A 19433-nucleotide genomic window follows, 5' to 3' on the forward strand; every position below is an offset into this window, starting at 1 on the left:
CCTCTCTCTCTCTCTCTCTCTCTCTCTCTCTCTCTCTCTCTGTCCGTCTCTTTTTTTCTCTTTTTTTCTGTGATAGAGAGTATACTGTAGTAGGCTATATACTGACTATCTGATACCGAGGCAGTGGTGGTGGACTAAGAGAGATGAAGATTTGTGTTTTGTTTTTCATTACGGCTGCCTGATGCGGTCGCTGGCGTTAATAAATTAATAAGTAAATAAATAAATAAATAAAGCGATCATCACAAGGGCAGAGTGGTATCTCAACACGGCAGCGACATGCAGTCATTCACCCTCAGTCCTGCTTTTGGGACATCCACAGCTGCTTTTCAGTGCCAGTTCGTCCCTGCTGTGTTAATTCAGGTGGAGTTTCCATTACGCGTGCCACAGCCTTTGATCTCTGCTTTGATCTGACGTCAGATGTGACGGGACAATCTATATAGATATAAATTCACGTGTTGATTCCATTAGTTGCATTAAATAGTGGTTATTGTGGATATTTATTGCATTGAAATGTGTCTGGAACTGTGGAGATCTGCCTGTGAGGTCTTGGTGATGTGTGTGCACTGCAGGTCAGTCAGCCAAACTTGCACTGCACCTGCTGCGCTCCGCGCTGCGCTGAGACTAGACCTGGTTGGAGGTGGCGAGCTTTCAGCGCAACTTCGGCGGGACATTTTCGGACGAAACTTCCACTGCACCAAGCTGAATCTGTGACGCCTCCCCCTGCTGCGCGGCCACGCCTATCTCAGCGCAGCGCGATCTGCCAATCTTCCAATCTGACTTTGCGCTAGGCTGCGCTGGTCGAAACTTGCATTAGACCGGCTGCGCTACCTTGCGCCACCTGCGCTGCGCCAGCAAACTAGGGCCCTCTGTGTGAGTCACGGTCACCACAGTAGACACAGTAACCTGTGAGCTGGAGCCCACTGGTGGAAGGCCACGGTACTGCAAGTGGGCCGAAAAAATCAAGTGCAATTAATCACAGAGAAATTGATAAATAGAAATATGAATTATTGTTTTTAAATATATAAAAATGAGATTACATAAAAAATGCCTATTATGGTGAAAAAGCTAACAACAAGAACTTTTACGTTGCTTGGCCATTATGCACTTGTTTCAAATATGTAACAAACAGGAGAAAGTAGTAATAATAATATCAAAAAAAAGAAATGAATAAAACATAGTGATCAAGTAGGTAATGCTACAATAATAATAATAATAGTAATGATTACAGACAATAAAAAGCATGAAGCAAAGAAACTATAAAACGCTGTTTGAACACACACTCCATCATTATCATTAAAATAAAAATGTGTCATCTTGCCTTCGTAATATTTTAGATTTTCTCGTGGGCCATGAAATGGAAAACATCATGATCCGCTGTCGTGGAGTCTGAAACGAGAACTTATTTGAATACATTTTTGAAATGTGTACATTTGCATAAAACAAAACGTCCCCCGTCTTTGTCTTTTGTTGTCTTTGCCTCCAGTTAAAAGAGTGACTCAGCACAAACACGACGTTTCTTCAAAGGGAAATAATTCAGCACCCTCAGACAGTCTGTGTTTACATCCGTCTCTTCTCCTCCTCTCTCAGGTTCGTCAGTATGAAGTTCAAGTCGGTCACGTTCATCGAATCATCTTTCATCAACTGTTACTTCGAGGACGTGTCCTCGGTGGGATCCTCCTTCAGGAACTGCACCTTCGTCGACTCCTTCTTCTACAACACGGGTGATTAACCGCCTACAAACCCCCACCACCCCCCAGAAAATCCTATTATACTGTAGGTGCCTCTCACATAAGTCTCAATCAGCGCCTGTGTCTCTCTCAGACAGTTCATTTTAGCTCTAATGTCCGAGCTTCAGGCTCAAGAGAAGAAAGAACGGGCGTGAGCGTTTATGGCTTTGCTTTGTGCCACTAAATTACTGCTTAACCTCTGAGCCCCGGCACAGATTGGCTCTGTGAACTCATGTGAGCGAAGCTAACGGAGAAAGTGAAACGGAAATGGCCTTTTTTTTTTCTGTATGTGATGTTTTAGACTCTAGAAATTCAAGACAGTGAGGGATTTTAACTTCCTGCTGCTCCCGGTCACTCGCTGAATAATTCATCCCTGCATGTTTTGTTTCTTTAACAACGTCTGCATCTACATCTGACGCATCAAATACCTACCTGCACTGAGGCCTGGCTATGATTTTAAAAGTGCAGTCCAATCATTTTGGGGCTGAACCCGACACGAGCAGCAGCAGCAGCAGGAGGAGGAGGAGGAGGAGGAGGCACGGGAGGAAAAGGAAAAGCAGGGGAGGCAGAACCGGAGCTGAATCAGACCTTGTGGGAGCATCGGCTGGAAAAACGAGTTCCCTCCAGCGCTCGTGGAAAGACAAAAAAAAAAAAAAAAAAAACGCTGAACATGGAAACAGTGAGGGCATGTTGGGTTGCTGGTAATGCCTCATGGGAAATGCAGTCTCTTTGCCCCGAGCAATGTGTCTCTGGAGAGCGAAGCATAAAGAGAAACGAGGGGAAGGGGGGATGAGAGGGAGGAGGGAGGAGGGAGGGGGTGTGTGAAGAGCAGAGGTGGGAGAAGGGGATGTTTTCTCACTGCTGCAGCTGCTGAAGTTTATTAATACATCATTTCTATTTAAAGAGAGACGTTTTAAGTTCACAGAAGAAAAGAGTGGTGCAGCTACACACAGCAGCAAAAGGGTAACACTCAAAAATCTGATTAAAAATGCAAAATAAACTTTAATTTAACCCCCAAAAAGTTTAAAAGATAAATTCAGTTCTGCATTCTGCATTTATTAGTGTTTTTACTTCTGTAGGCTAAATTTTATTGGGCTTAAAATGTTTGGGTTTTTCTAAAATGTAATTAAGTAAAATAAATGAAACATTGAAGTCTCAGTGAAGCAGAAATTACTGGAGAGTTTTTGTGTGTTTTGCTCACTGACGGCCAAGATAATGAAACAGTCAATAAATATTATAGACAAACTCATAAAAACTCCAAACACCTGCCACACAGCTTCATTAAATGTACCAGTACTCATGTTTCCTGTCTGTCAGTGAGCTTGTGGAAGTTTATTTAAATACAACTTTATCAGGGGAAATATAGACAATACGATTAATGATCTATCTATCTATCTATCTATCTATCTATCTAGAAACTGCAGGAAATTCATTCATGTGGCTCTTTTTATTAAAGCAGAAGTGAGTGATATATTTGTGTTAATATAAGTCTTAAATAGTTATATCTTCCGACAGCAATCACTTACATAGAGTGTTTGGACTGAAACACGGGTCTCTCAGTCACTCTGCTCTGCTCTGAGCCGAAGAGAAAACATTTATCGTATCCTACAGTTTTTATCCAATGAGGAGAGAGAACGGCATGCAGGGCTGTGTGTGCAGCCAAGGAACGCCGTGAATGTGGCGACGTAGGGACGAGGACTGTTATGGTGCGTTCAAGGAAACTCGTATTTTTCCGACCGTGAAGTGGTACCAGTTCAATCTGGTACGAGTTCACCGGTCGGAAGTTACGAGTGGCCGTTATAGTGACTTTCACCGGTAAAACAGGTCGGAAAAACACGAGTGGGTTGCCTGAAACGCTACAAAGTCGTAAGTTGTGACTTGAAGCTGTAATTTACGATTTCAAAAGCCTGCCTGGAACGCAGCATTAGCGAAAACGACCGGATCACTCACTTCTGCTTTAACCAATCAAAGTCAGAGTCAATTGTATTTTCTTTCAGTCTAAACACATTGGACACATTGGTTTTTCTCCTGACTCAGTCTGCAGTCATATATATTTAAAAGAAAATGTTAAAGTTAAAAGTGTAAAGTGATTTATAATGAAAATTGTAATGCTGCTAGTCTAAAACATCAATAAAACAACAAAGATCAATGTAAAACCAGCAAACAATCAATAAACACATCCAGATTTTAATTTACCCTGAAATCACCAGCAGCTTTGTTATGTAAAATCTTATTTCTGGAGGTTTTTAGGCTGATAAAAGTGTTGATTTGTTCAATAATCCACTTCACAGAATGAAATCCGAGCTCTTTGTTTCTTGTGTTTAACAGACATCGACGACACCAAACTAACCAACTCGAGGGTGATCAACAGCTCCTTCCACCACAACAAGACGGGCTGTCAGATGACCTTCGAAGACGACTACAGCGCCTACTGGGTTTACTTCGTCAACTTCCTGGGAACGCTGGCTGTGCTGCCCGGAAACATCGTCTCCGCCCTCCTCATGGACAAAATCGGACGCCTCAGCATGTTAGGTGAGACGCAGCTCCTCCTGGTCGTGACCTCTAGTGACCTCACAGATGTGACCGATGTTGTTAAAGGGATAGTTCCAACATTTTGGCAAATTGGCCCATTGCCATAATCCCTATAGTCTAGCAGTATAGCAGTAGGTTCGTTACCTTTAATTGTCGGTGCAAGCTATTTTTAGAACAGCGGAGCGGAGCGGCGAGCTGATCAGAGCTACGCTACGGAGGCTCATGGGATTTCTTGGTTTCCCTCATCAAATACACAATCCAACAACTCCACAACACTCTGGTGGACAAGTTGTGACCTGCACATTCACCACGCTATGAGATAATAACAGAACGTTATGAGACAGAGTTGTTTTCGAGGTAAATGCAGAGACTAAATTCATGCAAAACCGCTGATACGCGTTTCAGATTCAGATTCAGCTTTATTTGTCCTTTGCAAGGAAACTTGTTTTCACCCCCGTACGCCACACACAACCTCAAGATACATAAATACATACATTACATTACCCACCCATACACATTAAACAGGAACACACATTTAGCGACGCAATCTATTTAGTTCTGTTATAGCAGAGGGGACGAAGCTTCGGCTGAACTTGACCCTCTTCCAGGTCAGGGACCTGTACCGGCGGCCAGATGGAAGCAGCACAAAGTACGGGTTTAGGGGGTGACGTTCAGGGACAGTTTTTCAGCAAGCAGACTCTGAATTTACCTCGAAAACGACTCAGTTTCGTAACGTTCTGTTATTATCTCATAGCGTGGTGAATGTGCAGGTCACAACTTGTCCACCAGAGCATTTTGGAGTTGTTGGATTGTGTATTTGATGAGTTTGATGAGGGAAACTAAGAAATCCCATGAGCCTCTGTAGTGTAGCTCTGAGCAGCTCGCGACTCCGCTCTGCTGTTTTAAAAATAGCTTGCACCGACAATTAAAAGTAACGAACCTACTGCTATGACTATAGGGATTATGGCAATGGGCCAATTTGCCAAAATGTTGAACTATCCCTTTAAATGTTGTTGTTGTCCTGCAGGAGGCTCCATGGTGCTGTCGGGCATCAGCTGCTTCTTCCTCTGGTTCGGCACCAGCGAGTCGATGATGATCTTCATGCTCTGTCTCTACAACGGCCTCAGCATCTCGGCCTGGAACTCGCTGGACGTGGTCACGACTGAGCTGTACCCGACCGACCGGAGGTGAGTGCTGCACACACACATGGCGTCAGGGAACTGAAGTGTTACAGTAGCATTAGGGGCTGTTTGCCCACCAGTCTGGAAGAAACATTTGTTTAACATCAAACCTCATCATTTCTCTCACTGTTTTTAATTCTTATATATATATATATTTCTGTTGAGATTTCACCTATTTTTTATCCTCATACTTTTTGTCACCTGTGTCTTTTGTGTAGTTGGGATTTGGAGAATTTCCTTCAGAATTAATAAAGTTCATTTACAATTTAAGTTCAGTTCTACTTTATACATTATGCATATAATAACAGTTTTTTCAATTTATTCTATTTTTAATATTTCATCTCATATGTACAGAATTTTATATGGATGTATAGCCTATAGTGTATATTTTTTCTTACTTTTCTTATCTATTTTATTTTGCTCTACCATTATATTATATTATATTATATTATATGTATGTGCGCTACTGGATACTGGGATCAATAAAGTATATTTAAGTCTAATCTAATCTTCTACTGAAGTTAGCATGCTAACCAGCTAACCAGCTAGTCCAGATCTTTCCTCAGCGTCTCAGTGCACTGATATTGAAAAGATGAAGAAAGAGTCATTAAACTAATAAAATATTTCTTTACTTTACTTTACTTTATTTTATTTTTCTCACGACCACGCAAGTGGTATGGAGCACAAACAATAAAACAGTACAATCAGATTCATTCAACACTGTTCAAAATAAGAAAGAAAAACAAGGAACAATCAATTTGCTAAATTTGAGTTAGCTACAGAGAATTTTTTCAGTCAGATCTTTCATGAGCTATTTCTGCAAAACTCTGCAGCTGAGCTTTAGGGAAAAAAGACAAAATATTTCTTCAATATTTTATTACTCTGTATTATTTATTTAATCATACAGCCTCAAAGCAGCTGTCTCCATGTTTGTGACTCATACTTTTTCCTCAGTTTATTGTTGAAACTTAACCTCTTCATGCAGAGGCCATTTTTGGCAATTTCCGCCTGTTTTTGTATCACTGCAATTAAAGCTTAATAGCCACAGAAGTACTAATCCCACAACTATGGTTTATGGCTTAAATGAAAGACAACCTTTGTCCCTTTACATCTATATGTATAAAATATTGAATTGAGTCATTCCATAAAAAAATGGGCTTCTGAAATAACTTTTTTTTTTTGGAAAAAAAAAAAAACGAGTTTGAAATTTTTGGTGAAAAGGTGATATATCAAAATCCTAATTATAAAACAGGTTGAATTTTACATATATGGTTCACACACTCCCTGTCCACATGTGTACCAAATTTTAGGTTGATAGGTAAAACTACTGAGGCACTATAGAGTTTTTCCAAACAGTGTCCCTTGGCGATGTACAGTGTGCAAAACCTGTCCAAAATTGTCCAATTTGGCTAAAATGCAAACTGCAATATTTTAGTGAGATTTTTTTTTTTCCAACAGATAACCTATTGGGACCAATCACACACTTGATGGGTTTTAGGAACACCAGTTACATAAGTAAAATGCCATTTGAAAATTTAATTTATGGGGATGAATATTTAGTGTCCAAAACCCATCCAAACATGAATTTACCTATTTTCGCCTGTATTATATTGTTATTTTCCTTTAAAACTCCAGAAGTAAACATCCCACAACCATCAGTGATGGCTTAAATTAACAAGGACATTTGAAATAGTTCATTTGTCTTTTATTATTATTTTAATTAAACTTGGGGCAGTAAAAACTCACTTTTTGTGGAGACTTGTATTGCTTACTTGTTGACACTAGGGGGAGAGGGAACCACATGAACCAGCTGGGTGCAGGCTTAAGCTTTGCCCAATCAGGGATCATTATATATCAGGTCACACCTTAGAGTCTCTGCTATTGGACCAAAAAGTTTTCACCCCCGTGACTTTGATTGACAGGCGACGAGAGATGCGCAAAAGCGGGTGCGCAGTCTGACGGAGAATGCGATTAGTAATAGAACTGCGGAGTTACGTAATACGCCGTGGAATATCTGGTCACGATGGATAAAATCTTGCAATGGATTATTTTCGAGCACATGTTCAGCTTTTAAAAAAGGGTAAGCTTGTAATTTTATTCAGTGTTTTAGTGGGTCTATTATTGATTATTGTCCGTATTTTTCGGCACTCGAAAATGACTTCCGGGTTTGTGTGTGTAGAGTGAGCAGGCTGGTTTAAACCTTTAATGGGGTAAAAACTGCATTTTTGTGCTTTGCTTTTGTTTATATGACAGTTTATGATTTTTTGGTGGTGAAAGAAGAGGTGTACAGATGGTACATATATGTTAAAATCACCTTCGTTGTTGACGTGACGTCGCTTGTGGGCTGCCGTAGTCTGATATTGTTTGAGACATTTTCAGTGACTGTGAAAAAACCGTAGCAGCTAGAAACTTCATTTTTTTTCCTACTTGTTGCCGAAAGTGTCCTTAAAAGGTCTGTGGTGGAGTTTTAATTACAGCATGCCTACTTTTCGTTATATTAAGGACGCCGTTCATGTGTTATTGATTTGGGACGCCGGCGTCCCAACCACTAGGGGGCCTGCGTGAACAGACTGTGTTCTCATCTGTTTATGATGTAATATTAGTCAATTTTAGTACAGGAATTAAAATCTCAAAATTATAATGACTCAAAATATCAGATATTTTTCAATAGTGGCTCAAACTGACCAATTCTGAAAAGTTCATGAGCTCAGTTTTTGCTTCGAGCTACAAATCCAAACTTATCTAATTAAGCTGCAAGGAACAGATTCATTGTGAAGTGTGCATAACAAAGCCTCCATCTTTTTTTTTCTAATTATAAAACAAGGTTAAATTGCAGAGACTTTTAGGATTTTATCCAGAAATAAAACGCTCTCCTCTTCATCTTCCTCCTTGTTTTTTTCAGGGGCACAGGATTTGGCTTCTGTAACGCCATGTGTAAGCTGGCAGCCGTGATGGGCAACCTGATCTTTGGCTCGCTGGTTGGCATCACCAAGGCGATCCCCATCCTCCTGGCATCGTCCGTGCTGGTTGGCGGCGGCCTGGTGGGGCTGCGGCTGCCAGACACACGAGCCAGTGTCCTCATGTAAACCTCAACGCAGAGCAGTCGTGTTGTTGTCGTTGCTGTTTGTGTCGTTTTACCAGGTATTTACTCAGTTTCTACAGAACGAGTCATTTAGCACATCGGTTTATTTGAGTACTGCCGACGACACATCGTGTAGCTGTGGTCATTCTTGTGTTTTATTATTTGACAAATAACATCCACAAACAGGAAGGATGATTATTGTCGTTCTGTTGCTCTCTGGGTCAAATACCTGGTAAATCAGAGGAGTGAAATGCAGTTTAACTCAACAGAGCTGCGGATGTAACGAGTTTTAAAGACAACAATCAAAGGTTTAAAAAAAAAAGTCTGCTCTCGTCTCTCTTAGGACACGACCTGCAGTTTATTAGTGGATCTGAAACTCTGTATATCCGCTGCTCATTATCTACCACGGGCTGTTTCACACATGCAACTCACAAACGCATGTGTCAAAGCTGCAAAAGGCTTGTACTTCCAACAACAACCCCCCCTCCCTCCTCCCAAATCCCAAATCCTGCAAGGCTTGTGTGTGTGTGTATATGTGTGTGTTGTTTTTCTTTTTGTGGGAGGGGGTCATGTGGTAGACTGAAACCATGACATGTTGTTTTTTTGTGCAAATGCAAACTAAACAAACTACAGGATGTTATCTGTGGACAGAGCCAGGCTAGCAGTTTCTATTTGCTTCCAGTCTTTATGCTAAGCTAAGCTATGCTAAGCTAAGCCAGCCAGCTAGCAAAAAAAGTGAATTAAAAAACAAAATGAATCATTTTGTAGCAGCTCAGCGTTTGTGATTATGATTATTTATTCTGTTTTTTTTTTTTTTAGAAAATATTTTATTTATTGCTTCACCTGTGATGCGTTCAATGTCCCACTGATTGTTGATGATGACGTTCAAGCCTTTTGCTGCACTTTGCAAGAATGATAAGGCCATATAGAAAAAAAAACACATAAAAGATCAAAAAATAACAATATAGTAGTTTAGTCAAAAACAACAACAACAAAAAAACCTGGCAACTTCAGCAGCTACATTTCTAAAGTGAAAAAGAAGTTTACATTTTCTGCTTTTTACAGTCAGAGACTTTTGAGATTGGAAACCTTTTGTCTGAATGCTTCCTCTCTCCCTCTCTCTTGTGTCTGTGTTGTCGTGTTCGTCTCGTGGCGCCGAGCTCACCATGAAGGGCTTCGCTCTCCGTTGTTAATCTGATCTGTCCTGAAGAATTTATACTGTAGGAAACCTCCGCTGTTAGAAAAAAAAAAATCTGCTCTTCTTCCTAGTGTTTTTTTTTTTTTTTTACCCTCCTCTTTATCTGTCTCACTGTCGACCCGTCTTGTCCTCCTGTCCTCTCTGTTTATCTCTTCCTGCCTTGCTGCTGCTCCCTCCAAAACTCAAAGGCCTTTCTCAAATGTCGTGCCTCTCTCTCTTTCTCTTTCTCTCTTTCTCTCTCTCCATTGAGCTCGTCTCTTTCCAAACCTTTGCTGGAAGCTTTGCTGCTCTGCTTTTGTGGTCTCTTCATCTCTTGATACTGCAGTATGTTTGCATATGTGTGTGTGTGTGTGTCTGTGTGTGCATGAGTGTGTCTGTGTCCAGATACATGTCTTAAACACAGTGAGTGTCTCGTATGTTCTTATTTTTCTCTTCCATGTTCTTTTCTAAACTAAGAAAATTAGTTTTTTTTTTTTTTGGAGGATCTAAATCACATGACGAAGCGAAATTAAAAGCCATGCATAAAGAGTCAGTTCACCCAAATCTCAAAAAAGACATGTTTACTCATCCTGCAGGAGTTTTGGTGCTGATATTTAAGCTTAAGGTGAATGAGAAGTTGTTTGCACTGCTTAAAAACTTTGGTAAAAAAAAACTAAATGCCAAAACCAGCATGCTCACATGCTGATGTTTACTGCAATCATCACACTTTCCTGTGCTTTTACCATGCTTTTGCTAATTAGCAATAAACAGCGCATACAGCTGAGGCCAAGTTGAACATCATTACCTCAAATATTTCATCATAAATCAATCATTGGACACATTAAAATTATAATTTTTGACTTAATTACGGTGTTGTGTGAATAGAAATGATGATATTTTGTCTCAACAAACATTCATAAGCAGAAATCTTACAGAAACATTTTGGCGCATTAAAGTGAAACTATCTAAATATGTGATTTCTCTTTTTTTGTCATTTGGGTGAACAGACCCTTTCTAACCTCTTACGAATGGTACTTGCTGCTACTGTACAATGTCGGTGCGTTGATGTAAAAACACATGAGGTCATTTGTAAAAAAAAAAAGAGTAAAAATCCTGTGACATGTTTTTCCTCTGGGTTCGTTCAGTCGCACAAAAAGAGTCAGTCGATGCAAAAGTGCAGTTCTGTTTCCTCTCTTAACGATGATTGTTGTCAAACACACTTTTACAAAAAAACGAGTGAGTTATCTTCTTTCCTTTGAAGCTTCATTCTCGCACTGAAATGCAACTCTTTGATGATATGACTCTGGTTTCCTGATGAATATGTCTGATGCTTTATCTGTCAGCTTGTCTGCAAACCCCCTCCCCCCTCTCCTCCGAACACCTCCACCTCCACCTCCACCTGTGCTGAACAAACTCACTGTTTCCAAAAAAGAAATCCTGCATGTTTGTTACTGAAGTCCCTCTGTTGTGTGTGTGTGTGTGTGTGTGTGTGTGTATGTATGTATGTGTGAGTGCGTGTGCTTTTTATTTTCTTCTCTTTCGGTGTCTTCGCTGTTCCTCTGCGGGAGGAAGCATCTCCCGCACCCCCCCACCCCAGGTCAAAGGTGAATGTATCATTCTTGTGCGTTGTCAGATTTGTTGTGGACAGGTGTTCATTATACCGAGTTGACTTCTAGGTGGTTGTGAAAGGGCATGCCATTGGTCGAGGTGACTGTCTGTTCTACAAGCTGCTGTGTAGCAGGGGTGGTCAAATCTGCTTTAATGGGAGGTTTCCTCTTTTGATTTAATCATAATTGTAAAAGTCACCGAAGCAGCAACACGGTGACGCTCAGATTTGAAAACCTCTGCTCTCAGACGATACGTGGAGGTATGTGTAAAAAAAACAAAACAATTACCTGTCCTTGATATGATTTATTTTGATAAGAAAAGGCTCAAGTGAATGCAGTGTAAAGGTGGATTCCACTGGTGTCTACATTATTGAATAAAGACTTTCATTTGAACAGCTGTCGTCGCAGTTGTCGTGTCCAGATGTGGCTCTGCATCCACTTGCACCAGCAGATGGCGTCGTTTCTACAGCGTAATACCCCTATCAATCCTCTTTGTGTCAGGGTGTCTGTGTTGGAGCGCTTTTTTATGACTAACCTCAGAACAACTTAATGACAGCTTCCTGCTGAGTCCTCATGTTTATTTTGAGTCTGTCTGAGAAGAAAAGTAATTTCAATTTAGTTCATGATGTCAGCGCTGGTTCTCGACTTTTTAAACCACAGGGGGCCAGACCTGACCCTTTGATGAATTAAATACTAAAACATCTATAAAATGTGGCTAAATGTAGTATAAATGCAATTTTATTTTATGTAATATAGATTAAGTTTACCAAATAGTCAAGAGCTGGTAATATGTTTGGTAGCAGTCAGCAGTAGGAAAGAAGAAGAAAAAAACAAGACTAATAGTAATGAGAATAGGAATTACAAATAACTGTATGGGTACTTATCATATAATACATGTGCCAGGTAAAATTTACATTATATAAAATAAAAACATGATAATGATGAACTGATAGTATAATAGTAATATAGAACTAAATTGAAAATAAACCAGTAAGATGAAACTCAGCAATGGTGTGTTTTTTGTGTTGTAAAACTAAATATAGCCTTTTACTTAAAGTTGAAAACATATTACTGTAACCCTTTAATTTACAGGCTGCTAATTATGTAATAATGTCAAGAAATAACAATTAATTGCATAGTAATGTAAAAAGTATAAATTGCCTAGAAATAATGGTCAGTTTCATAGTAATGTCATGTTTTCTTCTGTCTGAAACAAAATAAGTAGAGAAGGTCATTATTGTCATGCAGCAAACTACAACACACAATGAGTAAACTTTACACAGACTCCACACATCAAAGAGAAGCTGTAACACAGACATGACGCACAAGTTTCATAATGCAGACAAACAGCACAACAGCGTCTGATACAAATACATATATGGTAGTGTGTCGCTGTATGTTTATGTGAAATAAGCTACTGTCCACCGTGTCAGACTCTGTGTGGTCTACATAAGTTATTAAAAAAAACAAAATGTGAAGAAACTGCTCCTCTGCAGTAGCATTGTTGTTCACAGCTTTGCCCACAGATAGCACATAACGTCAATAGGTGACTATGTCATAGCGGACCCTTTGCTGTTACAACAACCGCAGGAGAAGGCCTAAAAGACACTGACATGCACACAGAGAGATGGTTAACCATTGTGGAGGGAGTTGACAGACAGATTTACGTCCAGTAGGCTATGTGGCCTACAGGAAACAGGTTGAAGATTCTTCATAACACATGATAGATTTTGGGGCTGATAAGATGAACTTTCATTAGAAAACTGCCTAAAAAAAAACCCATAAGATAACTGCCATGGTTACGTATAGTAAACAAACACAGAACCAGAGGAAGTAGCCTAACACGTACTGTTACATAGCTAATTTAAGTTCCCCCTCCACTGTAATGGAAATGTGAGGCTGTCTCTATTTCTATCCCCAATTTTCTCAATCCTGAGGTTAGCATGCTAATCTGCTAGCTCAGATCCAGCCCGCCCAGCCTACTGAGAGTGAGGAGGTGTCGTCACAGCTCAGAGCCCCACCCACCTTCTCCGCCATGATGGAAGGATTCCGGCGGCAAAAACCTTACTAGTCTATGGGCAAAACAAAATCGTCTACTCGGTAATTTACTGTTTTACAATGCCTGGAAATCACTGCTGTGTTAAAAACTGCTCCAGTGATTTACTTTCTCCTTATTCTTGTAATTTGTTGATCTGTTGGCGGCTTGGCGCAAAAAAGAGCTAGAATTTACTCGCGTCTGTGATGTTCTGATGACGTTGCCCCTGGCAACCGATAGCGTCTCCTTCCATCATGGCCGACCGGCTCAAACCCCGCCCAGATCAGACCTAATCGGCACGTGACTCCTCACTCTCAATAGTGTCTTGGCGGTCTAACTTGAAGAAGATGGACAAAGACAGGTAAGTAAACAATTACTCATGCTGACTATGAATAGCAAAACTTCCAATCAACTCCTTAAAGCAGAAGTACGCGGAATGTTTGTGTTAATATAAGTCTTAAAGTCCCACTCCCGCGACCCTTTTCGGCCATTTTAAAACCAGCTCATTAGCCATGCACATTAGCAATGCACCTCTGGAGGGTGGGCGGAGACTGCGCTGCTCTGCACCCGCCCAGCCAACTCCTCGCACCCCACCCCCCGCTTGCTGACAGCTGGACATTGTACAATTACAGATTCAGCGCGTTTAGCGTAAAACTCCACACTGGGATTCAATCCCAGACTGGAACATAGTCCTTGCTCACGGTGCAAGCTGCTCTACCAGGTGAGCTATACCTGTTATACCTTGACAGCTACACTGAGCTGTCAAGGCTTTCACCTCTGAGCCAGATGCAGCGCGGGGCGGGAGCTTGTAGCACTAGCAGTGTTGCCAGCAAAGTCGCTATTGGCTGTCCTAAAAGTCGCTAAAAGTCGCTAAATGACGTCATTATCCCAGCTTGGTGACTTCATGTCACCAAGTTGGCAACACTGAGCACTAGTGCCCTCCCCTGGAGCTGTGACACGTCAGCTCCAGTCTCCCTGAAACTGCCAGTTTGCATCTGCCATTGGTTCACAGCAATTTGAAGGCAGAAAAACTCAGAAATGCAATTTTGCACTTCCTTTTCTGCTGATATGTGCTCTAACACAAGAAAAATGCCACAGGAACATGTGAAAAGCTCAAAAAACAGGCCCAAGCCCTTCAATAAAAATAATTTAAAATATTAATCTGGCAGCGTGTTCAATTATACAATACCTTAGTTCTACTGTTTTGGTCTTAAATCCGTTTTGAAGAATTAGTACTGCTTAGAGGACATTTTAACAACTTCTTTGGCAAGACTAGGTGGTAAACATCTGTTATTGCTAACACTGGCTATGTAGCAAAAGCAGAAGCAGCTTACAAATGGCTCCTTTAAATCTTGGCAAGAACAACTCAGCCAGACTGGCTCCAGTTGGATGCATGGCATGAGTTACCTAAACCCAACAACAAAGGGGACTCTGAGATACTCTGAACCCCTGTTGGGATAAATATATTATGTAACACGTCGTTGGACAGCTGAAGTCTTAATCGAGGGTAACCACACTATTGGAATTTGTTGTTAGTCAAAACGAGCCTTTAGTTCAGACCAAACACAGTCCTCCTGAAAAAGTTGTTTAGAGACAAGTGTCGTTCCCAGACCTCCAAACCATGAATAGACTTAGTAGGAATCAGCACTGAACACAAACAGGACTCATTTCTGTCTGTCCTCAGTTAATTGAGACTCTACAGACATATAGTCAAGGAAACAGGCATGTGATTCCCCCTCCAGGTCAAAGGTAGCCTACTTTGTGTATTTGATTTGTTTGTTGTGGAGCAGCGACATTGAGACAGAGGAAAGACCCAGCTCCCATGTTGGAAAGTTTGGGGGTGGGGGGGTGTTATGACACCCAAGATGCTGTCAGATAGGCCAGGAAATGCCGACTAAATGAGGGAGGCATAATTGGGGGGGTGGTGATTATCTTCTTGAAGAGTTCAAACGATAAGATAAACAAAGGTCTGGATTCAGGGATGATCTAAGTATAGCTAATATAGAAATGGTAGAAAACAGGGATTCAAGTGAATTTGGCTTCAGTTTTATTGATACAAAATAAAACATACACATCCATATTAAATAAAACAAAGATCCATCATCAAGTTGACATTTTAATGTGCAGACATCACGATAACATGAAAGCAGGAAATGTGCTCATCTCAAACATAAATACCACCCACAAAACCCACAGGAAACTTCAGCACAAAAATAAAAAAGTCAGTTCTCTAATTTTTCTATCATTAGCCTATTATTTTTACATAATTCATCTTGAGTAATGGTGATGCTACATAGCCAGTCCGCATTAGCTGCTGGAAACAAAACTCAAACTTTTATTCTCCAAGCTAATGCTAACCCAATCAGCTGGCCCTGGTTTAGCTGACCTTACATTTTCCGATACCGAGTCACTGTATCATCCACTCTGCTCTGATGAAATAGATGTGTTCAAAGGACATAATTCAACTAGTTCAAACGCCTTTAAACTATAAACCAGTATCATAAAATCCAGTTTTACTACCATATACTATTAACATATTCACCATTTGTCTGTGCATTTTCTCCTCTATTTCTGTCACCGTCAGACTCACACATGAAAAATGATATTTTCTGAATTAAAAACAATAATTCTATTTACAGGAACACCATTATTTGTTTTCTACAGTATAAATACAGCAGATTATTTAGTATTTGGCTTTCTCTTTAAAGTCCAAGTTTCAGGCGTCGCTCAGACAGAGACGCTGAGGGTTGTGCTCTTAAAGGGCCTGAAGTATGTCCTGGAGCCTGCAGACTTGGACATGAGGACAAAGAGGAACGGGTCCAGGCAGGCGTGGAGGCAGCACAAACACACCGCCACGTTGAAGTATACGTACAATTTATCCGTGTGATCGAACAGCTGCACATAGTGGAGGAGGTGGAGGATTCCCGCCGGGGTGAAACACAACAGGAAGATGATAAACACGAGAGAGCTGGCCTTGATGTACATCATCCAGTCGAGGTGGGATCGGTTGAGCTCGCACACGATCCGGACGTAGCAGAAGACGGAGACCGCCAGCGGGAGCAGGAGGCCCAAGACGGTGAGGATCAGGTTGTAGGAGAGCAGGAAGACGCGGGAGTCGGGCTGCAGAGGGAGGACATCGTGGCACGTGGTGAGGCCCAAGTGTTGGAGTTTGTAGGTCTGTTGGATGACGAGCTCGGGGACGATGGCGACGGCGAACACCAGCCACACGGACAGCGTCACCCAGGCGGTGCACATCCTCTTGGGCAGCGTTTTGTACCAGAAGGGGTGCACCACGGCCAGGTAGCGCTTGACGCTGATGCAGGCCAGCGTCTGGGCCGAGCAGTACAGGTTGCCGTAGAAACAGGCCGTGACGACCCGGCAGGCGGCCTCTCCGAGAGCCCAGTCGTTTCCGTGGAAGTGGTAGTGAGCCTTGAAGAAGAGGGAGAGGAGCAGGAGGAGGTCGGAGACGGCCAGGCTGCAGTAGAGGATGGCCGACGACACCTTCCTGACCTTGGACGCCAGCGAGCACAGGATGGCGAGGTTGGCCGGCACGCCCACGGTGACCGCCAGCAGGTAAACGGTGGGGATGACCCGGGTGCTGAGAGGGCCCTTCAGGTACTCGGCCGTGTCGTTGTATTGTAGCTGCAGAGGAGGCTGAGTCGAATTGGGGGCCAAAGTCCCATTGAAGACTTCTATCGTAGGGAGGATTCCTATGAAGACTCTGGGCACAGGAAAGACCATGGTGCTGTTCCTCCGCTTCCTTGTTCTGCCAACGCCTGACAGAAAAAACACACAAAAGTCCATGATAAGTATAATAATCATTGTATTTTTATATATTTAAAGCAGAAGTAAGCGATCCGGTCGTTTTGGCTAACTTCTTGTCAGCGGATGGAGTTAGCAGTCCCCGCCCTCGTCCCTACGTCACCACATTCACGCGCATCCCTTGGCTTGCACAGAGGACCGCCCCTTTATGCCGTTCTCTCTCCTCATTGGATAAAGGTTGTAGGATACAAGGAAAGTTTTCTTACAGCAGAGCAGAGTGACTGACAGACCCGTGTTTCAGACCAAACACTCTATATAAGTGATTGCTGTCGGAAGATATAACTATTTAAGACTTATATTAACACAAATATTTTGCTTACTTCTGCTTTAAGTAATTTCAAATATAGATGTTTATAAACGTTGTTGGTATTTGTTTCTCTATCTAGTGGTAGTTTCAGGACCCAATAAAAAAGATACGCTTTTATTTTGAAGGCAGAAACGTTACTTTCCGGTATCATAGTGCAAACACTATCCTCATCGATGAATGATGCTCTTGGAGATGTTTTTTTTGTTTTTGTTTTTTACTATCGCTTACCATCATGTGGCGTATGAGGAAACTGCACATAATGAGGATGTGACTTCTGCTTTAATCAAATATAGTCACGCAACAATACACATAACACTCCAATTAGGGCAGAAACCCACTGGTTAATTAATAAATCTTTATTTTCTCGATGAATCCTTTAATTAAAATGAAGTAACTCTTCACTACAGAACAAGAAGACACTTCAAATCACCTGAACAAAAAGGTGTGATCACTTCAATACTGTATTACACAATAAAAAGGGAAATGATTCAGTAATCAAACAAGAGATTCAAGTTTAATCCCAATAGAGAAAAGTGTTGTCATAATGATTGAATGTTTCTGTTACAGTGAATCAGTGAGAAACAAGTTGAAGCTTGTTTTTACGTAAACTTGTGAACACATCATCTCACAAATTAACTCCAACACACATTCACTTTTTTCATTAAAACATCTGAAATTAAAAAACATAGATGGTATAAAATATATAGGCCTACTATAGTTATAAAATAAATGAAGTGAAATGAAGGGAGGATTAAACTAAACTAAACTAAACTTTGCTGAGCATCTCTTACCTTTTTTCTGCAGTGTGCTGCTCACACAAAGAAGAACCAGTAGACAAAACAGAAGAGTCCTCATCTTGTTTTTTCTTGCCGTTGTGTGTCTCTCTGTGCCGTTGTGGTCTCCGCTTCACATGTCAGCGCTGCTCACTGTCACCTCTGTTCTGCTGCCACTCTGTGGGTGTATTCAAGTCACTGAACGGCACTCCTCCCTTCCTCCCGTCCTCCCTGTGCAGCCCCTCTCCTTTTTTTGCAGAATGTGTATAGAACAAAAAAACAAAAAACACACACACGTCTTCACCGCTTCTACAAAAATGTGGGCTGTCTTTGGTTTCTGTTTTAACTTGCACAGTTAACGCCTTCACTCCTAGCGATCACATTCAATCCCCCCTGTGATCTCTCCATCCTGGTGATCTCCAGCCTCACGTACAGAATATATGTGTGTATATGTGTATATAAACTGTATATATGGCCTGTCAGGAAACAGTAATCCCTGTAGGGCAGAGACATACGGTAACACACGGGAAGAGGCCGCTGGCTGAGTGAGGAAATGTCTGTGTGAAGAGATAAGCTTGTTGGAACATGAGGAGTTTTTGTTTTGCTTTCAATTCCTTTTATTTCATAGGAAAAAATAAAAGTGTTACTTCATGGCCTCTTTAAGAAGTGTGTGAATTTGATGACGCAAGATAAAATCTCAGCGTTATCAACTGGTGTGAAACCAAATGAGTCACATGTAGAGGGTCGTGCCCTTTTTAAAATTTTAATTTCTACTTGATTATTTTGACAGTCCTCAGGTCACACGCCATGTTTTTTTATTTACCGCTTCTCAGTGGTTGCTTTATTATTCTGAGCCTTGACATCCAGCTGTTCACAGATGTGACCTGCGTCTTGTTTTGTGTCTTGTCTGCGTAGTAGATGGGAACAGTTACCACCACCTTCTGTGCTGTCCTCTGATTGATGTCTTAGTTTCCCGTCTGTGACGTTGCAGATGAGTCAAAGCAAACAGCACAAGCAGCGCATCTGCTGCACAGTCACAAACAACACATAAACATCTTCTCCCATATTTGATCCGAGGCAGCGGAGGGTCAGAGAGATGAAAATAGTCCCTGTCATCCGGTGCACTTGTTCTCTCACGCACAAAAAAACACAAAGTGTAACCAAATTTCCTCTCATGGACGTTTGCAAAG

General features: G+C 41.4%; 2 protein-coding genes across 2 annotated transcripts in view; one reads left to right on the forward strand and one right to left on the reverse strand.

Annotated features, from left to right (window-relative positions):
- Positions 1-8526, forward strand: part of LOC310994380 (synaptic vesicle glycoprotein 2C-like) — a gene marked incomplete at both ends in the record, with an annotated part of 36533 nt that extends 28007 nt beyond the window's left edge. The window contains 4 exons of the mRNA XM_083983045.1: positions 1588-1721; positions 4056-4259; positions 5287-5446; positions 8343-8526. Of these exons, the coding sequence (XP_083839171.1) occupies positions 1588-1721; positions 4056-4259; positions 5287-5446; positions 8343-8526 (682 nt within the window). The remainder of the gene's footprint in view (positions 1-1587; positions 1722-4055; positions 4260-5286; positions 5447-8342) is intronic.
- A 7193-nt stretch (positions 8527-15719) lies between these two features.
- Positions 15720-18445, reverse strand: LOC310994338 (proteinase-activated receptor 3-like). The gene is made up of 2 exons (XM_083982987.1): positions 18262-18445; positions 15720-17117 (listed from the first exon to the last, which is right to left on the reverse strand). The coding sequence occupies exons 1-2, from the start codon at positions 18323-18325 to the stop codon at positions 16069-16071; spliced, it is 1113 nt and encodes a 370-aa protein (XP_083839113.1). The 5' UTR covers positions 18326-18445; the 3' UTR covers positions 15720-16068.
- Between the last annotated feature and the right edge of the window lie 988 nt (positions 18446-19433).

Source organism: Trachurus trachurus (assembly GCF_905171665.1).
Source record: "Trachurus trachurus genome assembly, chromosome: 12".
Classification (NCBI taxonomy): domain Eukaryota; kingdom Metazoa; phylum Chordata; class Actinopteri; order Carangiformes; family Carangidae; genus Trachurus; species Trachurus trachurus.